The following is a 7,500-nucleotide window of genomic DNA, read 5'->3' as shown; positions in this document are numbered from 1 at the left end:
CAGGTGAACAGTGACCTCCTCAGGACCCTGCCTAGGGGCAGAACACTGGTTGAATACAGGTAACACCTTCAACACTTGTACAAGCTCCGCCCACTGAGTCGTCGTCCCCCCCGATCCGGAGTTTGTAATATTTGATCATGTTCATGTCCCTCAGCTCACCGAACATCGCCAAGAAGTTCCACGCAGGTCACCTGAGATCCACCATCATCGGTGAGAGAGCTGACAACGGCTTCACTCGTAATCACCTACAATATGCAAATGAGCTCAGACATTCACCAAACTTTAATCTGCTGAATATTTAAATGAGTATAATACAATTTTATGATTAACGTATCATGAGGTACGTAACGTTTCTAGTGTGTGTGTGTGTGTGTGTGTGTGTGTGTGTGTGTGTGTGTGCGTGCGTGCGTTGTAGGAAATTTCATCGCCAATCTAAAGCAGGCTCTTGGAAACGATGTCATTCGAGTGAATTATTTGGGAGACTGGGGCATGCAGTTTGGTAAGAGTGTGTGTGTGTGTGTGTGTGTGTGTGTACACTGTAAACTCAGAGTATGGGATGAGGGTGTGTATTGTTTTATTACACAGTGTGATTGTGTGTATCAGGACTGTTGGGGGCGGGGTTCCAGCGTCTGGGCTCACAGGAGAAGCTGAAGGAGAATGCACTGCAGCACCTGTTTGAGGTGTGTGTGTGTGTGTGTGTGTGTGTGTGTGTGTGTGTGTGTGTGTGCGCTGTATAATGTGTTTATGGTGTGTGGTACAACACACTAGCTATAAGGAAGTGTGTGTGTATGTGTGTGCCAGGTGTATGTGCAGGTGAATAAGGAGGCGGAGTTTGATGAAAGTGTGCTATTGGATGCTGCAGAGTTTTACAGACGTCTGGAGCAACATGAGGAACAGGCGCTGTTACTATGGAAACAGTTCAGAGAAATTACAGTCCAGGAGTACAAGAGAATCTATCAGGTATTCACCTGTCTCTCTCTGTCCACCTGTCCCTCTCTGTCCACCTGTCTTATTCTCTGTCCACCTGTCTCTCTCTATCCACCTGTTTTACTCTTTCCACCCGTCTCTCTCTGTCCACCTGTCTCACTCTTTCCACCCGTCTCTCTCTATCCACCTGTCCCTCTCTATCCACCTGTCTCTCTTTGGCCACCTGTCTCACTCTGGCCATCTGTCTTATTCTCTGTCCACCTGTCTCTCTCTATCCACCTGTCTCTCTCTTTCGACCTGTCCCTCTCTATCGACCTGTCAATCTCTATCCACCTGTCCCACTCTGTCCAACTGTCTCACTCTGGCCATCTGTCTTATTCTCTGTTCACCTGTCTCATTATCCACCTGTCTCTCTCTCTGTCCACCTGTCCCACTCTGCCCACCTGTCTCTCTATCTCTCTGCCCACCTGTCCCACTCTGCCCACCTGTCCTATTCTCCATCCACCTGTCTTATTCTCTGTCCACCTGTCTCACTTTCAGCGTTTAGGTGTGCACTTTGATCATTACTCAGGTGAATCGTTCCATCAGAGTAAAGCTCAGGAGGTGTTGAGTGACCTGCGAACACAAGGCCTGTTAAAGACCACAGAGTGAGAGACACACACACACACACACACACTGATTGGTTAGAGTGATGTAGCGCTGATTGTGATTGGCTGATTAACAGAAAAGGAACAGGAGTGGTGGATCTGAGTGATCAGGGAGACATGTCCTCCTACTCCACTGTAGTGCGCAGTGACGGGACCTCACTGTACATCACCAGGTACACACACACACACACACACACACAAAGAAAATAAGTGAACTTTGAACTTGTCTGCTGATGAGATGATGAAGGTGGTGGTGTGGTTTCAGGGACGTAGCTGCAGCTCTGGAGCGCAAGCAGACATTTGGCTTTGATGAGATGATCTACGTGGTAAGATACACACACACACACAGTGATATTAAGGTGTGTGTTCTGTGTGTGTGTGTGTGTGTGTGTGTGTGTGTGTGAGAGAGAGAGAGAGCGAGATTGATAATACAGTGTTTTATCTCTTGAAGACAGATAAGAGTCAGTCGGTGCACTTTCAGCAGCTCTTCCAGATCCTTCGAGTGATGGGACATGACTGGGCTAACAGGTTACTGTACAACACACACCACACCACAACCACCACAACCACCACAACAACCACCAGAGTAGTGTGATGGTTGTATGAATGTTTATGATGGTAAGGTGTAAATCGTACATGTAACTCTTCCTGATGCAACTCTCAACAGGTGTGTGACATCACTGTAGAGCTCAATACACAATGGGGTTATAGCTGTGTGTGTGTGCGTGTGTGTGTGCAGGTGTGTACATGTTCCGTTCGGGTTGGTGAAGGGGATGAGTACACGGCGTGGAGACGTGGTGTTTCTGGAGGATGTGATGGATGAAGCTCAAAACAGAATGATGCACAACATGAGCCAGTCCAAGAGTAAACACACACACACACACACACACACACACACACAGATATACAGTATAATCCAGTCCAAGAGTAAACACACACACACACACACACACACACAGATATACAGTATAATCCAGTCCAAGAGTAAACACACACACACACACACACACACACACACACACACATATACAGTATAATCCAGTCCAAGAGTAAACACACACACACACACACACACACACACACACACACACACACACACACAAATATACAGTATAATCCAGTCCAAGAGTAAACACACACACACACACACACACACAGATATACAGTATAATCCAGTCCAAGAGTAAACACACACACACACACACACAAATATACAGTATAATCCAGTCCAAGAGTAAACACACACACACACACACACACACACAAATATACAGTATAATCCAGTCCAAGAGTAAACACACACACACACACACACACACAGTATAATCCAGTCCAAGAGTAAACACACACACACACAAATATACAGTATAATCCAGTCCAAGAGTAAACACACACACACACACACACACACACACACAAATATACAGTATAATCCAGTCCAAGAGTAAACACACACACACACACACAGTATAATCCAGTCCAAGAGTAAACACACACACACACACAAATATACAGTATAATCCAGTCCAAGAGTAAACACACACACACACACACACACACACACACACACAAATATACAGTATAATCCAGTCCAAGAGTAAACACACACACACAGATATACAGTATAATCCAGCCCAAGAGTAAACGCACACACACACACACACAGAAGTGATGATGATGATGGTGTGTTGCAGCGTCTAAGGTTGTGTCTGATCCGGAGCTGACAGCAGATCAGATTGGAATCAGTGCCATCATCATCCAGGTATCTCACACACACACACACACACACACACACACACACACCTGCCCTCTTTGTTTGTTATTAATAGTAGACAGTAGTATGATCAGGGGGTGGAGTCAGATTACACCAATCCTTACACACACACACACACTGCTCTACCTGCACAGGTGTGTGTGGATACACAGGTAATAAACTGTGCAGGTAAGGACTGTTTTACACACTCATTCTACAGCTGTGTTTCCACAGCAGGCTGCTGAGCCATGTGTGTGTGTCCGTGTCCGTGTGTGTGTCCGTGCCCGTGTGTGCGTCTCCGAATGTGTTTCAGGACTTTAAAGGGCCCCTGATGGCGGATTATGTGTTTGATTGGGAGCGAGTGTTACAGGCTCAGGGTGACACCGGCGTCTTTCTACAGTACACACACGCTCGCCTGCGCAGGTACACACACACACAGTTAGCCGAGTTCTGTATTTCACACTTCATTTTGTCTTGTATTTACTGTATAACACTCCTGAAGTGTGTGTGTGTGTGTGTGTAGTTTGTTGAGGACACATGGAAACCAGACTCTCTCACACTTCAATGCGTCTCATCTTCAGGACCACAGGAGCATCTCAATCCTGCAGCACTTACTGAGGTAGTGCTCTACTGTCTCAGGCTCAGGGACACAGCCCACTACAGAGGGTGGAGGGGGTTTTGGGACACAGCCCACTACAGAGGGTGGAGGGGGTCTTGGGACACAGTCCACTACAGCAGTTGGGGATTTGGGACACAGCCCACTACAGCGGGGGATTTGGGACACAGCCCACTACAGCGGGAGGGGTGGATTTGGGACACAGCCCACTACAGCGGGGGATTGGGACACAGCCCACTACAGTGAGAGGAGGGAGATTTGGGACACAGCCCAGCAGTACTCATCCTCACCTGCTTCTCTGTTCTCAGGTATGATGAGGTTCTGCTTCAGTCTGTGCTCGAGCTGCAGCCACGCAACCTCGTCAACTTCCTGCTCACGCTGTGGTACGACGTCAACACCCCCCCACACACCCCCACCCGTCACACACACCGGTTTAAAGCAGATCATAATTTGTGTAATTGTGTGTTTTTAGTCACTTGGTGTCGGCAGCACACAGAGACCTACCAGTGAAAGGAAGTGCTGCAGATGTGGCTCAGGTAACTACAATCACACACACACACACACACGTTGTAACCATCAGATTTGCTGGTACACTGACTATAATAATCTCTCCTGTTGCTCCGCCCATTTTGTCTATGATTGACAGGCTCGGCTCCACCTCTTCACTGTGACCTGCTCAGTCCTGGCCAGTGGGATGAAGATTCTGGGTGTGACTCCGGTGGAGAAGATGTAGCTGTGTGTGTGTGTGTGTGTGTGTGTGTGTGTAGACAAAGTGTGATTGACTCCTGATGCCACCATGATTTATTTTACACCAATAATCTGTTACTGCCAACATCATACACACTGTTATAACTGAACTGCTAATCAGTACTGCTGTGTGTGTGTGTGTGTGTGTGTGTGTGAATAAACGAGGGGTAAATCACATTCACAAGACTGCAGTCAATATGTAAATGAATTCACAGCTGATTTCTACACCATAAAACTCCTATAAAATTACACTGAAATTCCAGCCCACTTCCGACATCCCACAATGCACTGCAGCAGGTTAGTGTCCAACACTGTCTAGGGGGTAGGGAGCAGTTTGAGTGCACTTCCTTTGCTGCAGGGAAGGAGGGATGAAAGTAAATTAAAAAAAAAAAAAAAAAAAGGACAAACATTGATTGAACCCCTTTAAGGTAATATAAACAAGTTTCCTCTGGTTCTGTCCAGGCTAGGCTCCGCCTCCAGCAGGAAAAGGAGGCGGAGTGAATGGAGCAGTGTTTTAAGGACACTACACTGGCGTCTTCACGCCGAGGCGATGAGCAGCTTCTCTTTGCTGGCGCTGCCGGGATCGCTAGCTCTGCTTAGCGTGCTGGTGTCCTGTTTGGGTAAACCGTACAGGTAGATGGAGACGCAGACGAGCAGAGCGCCGCTCAGGAACGTCACAGCTGGAGGAGGAAACAAACACGTATAAACATCTGTACACCCTCTCAGCCAATCAGAGCACAGGGGCGGAGACACTCACTGAGCTGCAGACCGAACAGCAGGACCGAGGCGATGGTGGAGAGGACGATCGCCGCCGCCGCCGAAAAACCCTTCATTATATTATCTGTGTATTTCACCACCACTGACGTGTAGAGACCTCCGACACTGGCGAGGACTACACACACACACACACACACACACACACACAAACTGTCAGCACTTGTGTTTCTGACCCCAGTGTCCCTCGTGTGTGTGTGTGTGTGTGTGTGAGAGAGACTCACAGATGACGAAACAGACCCACGGTGTGTATCCAAAGAAGAAGCCTTTCTCCATCACCTGCGCTCCGTCCGTCACGTACACACCCAGCAGCGTGATGGCGATTCCTGACAGGTACATCTGGATGTTCCTCACCCACAGAGATGTCGAGGAGCTCTTCAACACCTTCTCAAAATACACACCTGAAACACACACACACACACACAGAGTGAGTGATGGTATCAGCTTTACAGGCTTTAAGCTGGTGTTATAAATTACACACACACACACACACACACACACACACACACACACACACCTGCAAATCCAGAACAGATAACCGCGATGGCGATGGCCACAAAGCCCAGGATGGGGTTCTGCTCCATCTGAGAACATTTATCACATCACAGAGATGTTCATGCTGCTCTACACAGTTCAGGAGTTCAAAACTCTTCATCATTATGGAGTGAAGATGGAGACATCTTTGAAGTGTGTGCGTGCACACGCTAGTTCTCACCTGGACCTTTGTGAGCTCAGCAGGTTTCCACTGGACCAGGATAACTCCCACACACAGCATGGAGACGGAGAACCACTGCATGTGGCTGAGAGAACGGTTCAGCATCAGCACGGTGCACAGAGCCGTACACGGGATCTTCAGCTGATACGTTACCTACAGGGGAAAGGAGCAGGAACACAACGCTCTGATAACACAAACATCTGTGCAGGAACAGTTTTACTTCAGACTTCAGAGTGTGTACCAGACAGACAGACGGGTGTATATCTGACAGAGAGACAGACAGACAGACAGGTGTATATCTGACAGAGAGACAGACGGGTGTGTACCTGACAGAGAGACAGACAGACAGACAGGTGCGTACCTGACAGAGAGACAGACAGACAGACGGGTGTGTACCCGACAGAGACAGACAAACAGGTGTGTACCCAACAGAGACAGACAGACGGGTGTGTACATGACAGAGAGACAGACAGACAGACGGGTGTGTACCTGACAGACAGACAGACAGACAGACGGGTGTGTACCTGACAGAGAGACAGACAGACAGACGGGTGTGTACCTGACAGAGAGACAGACAGACGGGTGTGTACCTGACAGAGAGACAGACAGACAGACGGGTTTGTACCAGACAGACAGACGGGTTTGTACCAGACAGATAGACGGGTGTGTACCTGACAGAGAGACAGACAGACAGACGGGTGTGTACCTGACAGAGACAGACAGGTGTGTACCTGACAGACGGGTGTGTACCTGACAGAGAGACAGACAGACAGACGGGTGTGTACCTGACAGTGACAGAGACAGACAGACAGACAGACAGACAGGTGTGTACCTGAAAGACAGCTGCGTCCAGGTTACTGAGAGCGAGGAAGGCCATGTTGTTCTGGACAGCATAAACTACAGATGGCACACTGAGCTTCAGCATCTCCACAGGGTTCAACACCTGCTCTACAATCACACCCTTACACCTGCTCAATCCACCTGTCTCACTGCACAAGCACACACACACACAATAATGCAATTCACTTTTAGTGTTATCAATATATAACAGTCACTCTGTGTGTGTGTGTGTGTGTACACAGTTGATATAAAAGTCGACACACAAATTAAAAAGACAGAAATAACAAATCAGACTTGTTCTATCTTTAATGTGATCTTTCAACAAACGAAAATCCAGAGACAAAAAGAGAGATTTAATAAATGGGAAGATTTTAAATAAAACCCCCCACAAGCCCCTGAGTGTATAATCTGTACACACTTTCCTACCAGAGCTCAGAGTAACCAGGCATCTTCACAATGAGGTCCCGGAGGTACAGAACAC

General features: G+C 47.9%; 2 protein-coding genes across 5 annotated transcripts in view; one reads left to right on the top strand and one right to left on the bottom strand.

The window, feature by feature from the left end:
- Positions 1-5,090, top strand: part of rars2 (arginyl-tRNA synthetase 2, mitochondrial) — a 7,961-nt gene extending 2,871 nt beyond the window's left edge. For 2 of the 3 annotated variants that reach the window (XM_046872869.1, XM_046872871.1), the window contains 16 exons: positions 1-59; positions 155-210; positions 416-499; positions 604-680; positions 802-960; positions 1,468-1,574; positions 1,652-1,747; positions 1,822-1,900; positions 2,026-2,102; positions 2,314-2,438; positions 3,269-3,336; positions 3,641-3,750; positions 3,851-3,946; positions 4,252-4,326; positions 4,416-4,479; positions 4,590-5,090. The exon at positions 1-59 is cut by the window's left edge and continues 30 nt beyond it. In XM_046872869.1, coding sequence (XP_046728825.1) covers positions 1-59; positions 155-210; positions 416-499; positions 604-680; positions 802-960; positions 1,468-1,574; positions 1,652-1,747; positions 1,822-1,900; positions 2,026-2,102; positions 2,314-2,438; positions 3,269-3,336; positions 3,641-3,750; positions 3,851-3,946; positions 4,252-4,326; positions 4,416-4,479; positions 4,590-4,676 — 1,419 coding nt within the window. In that variant the 3' untranslated portion in view covers positions 4,677-5,090. The remainder of the gene's footprint in view (positions 60-154; positions 211-415; positions 500-603; positions 681-801; positions 961-1,467; positions 1,575-1,651; positions 1,748-1,821; positions 1,901-2,025; positions 2,103-2,313; positions 2,439-3,268; positions 3,337-3,640; positions 3,751-3,850; positions 3,947-4,251; positions 4,327-4,415; positions 4,480-4,589) is intronic. The other variant, XM_046872870.1, reaches the window with a different exon arrangement.
- slc35a1 (solute carrier family 35 member A1) overlaps positions 4,727-7,500 on the bottom strand; it is a 10,518-nt gene continuing 7,744 nt past the window's right edge. For both annotated transcript variants that reach the window (XM_046872893.1, XM_046872892.1), the window contains exons 3-8: positions 7,012-7,168; positions 6,180-6,332; positions 5,982-6,048; positions 5,689-5,865; positions 5,448-5,582; positions 4,727-5,370 (exon numbers count right to left, since the gene is read on the bottom strand). In XM_046872893.1, the coding sequence (XP_046728849.1) occupies positions 5,228-5,370; positions 5,448-5,582; positions 5,689-5,865; positions 5,982-6,048; positions 6,180-6,332; positions 7,012-7,168 (832 nt within the window). In that variant the 3' untranslated portion in view covers positions 4,727-5,227. The remainder of the gene's footprint in view (positions 5,371-5,447; positions 5,583-5,688; positions 5,866-5,981; positions 6,049-6,179; positions 6,333-7,011; positions 7,169-7,500) is intronic.

The sequence above is a fragment of the Silurus meridionalis genome, chromosome 18 (assembly GCF_014805685.1).
Source record: "Silurus meridionalis isolate SWU-2019-XX chromosome 18, ASM1480568v1, whole genome shotgun sequence".
In the NCBI taxonomy this organism is placed as follows: Eukaryota; Metazoa; Chordata; class Actinopteri; order Siluriformes; family Siluridae; genus Silurus; species Silurus meridionalis.
The sequence above is the reverse complement of the archived record's forward strand: the minus strand, read 5'-3'. Positions and strand labels throughout refer to the sequence as shown.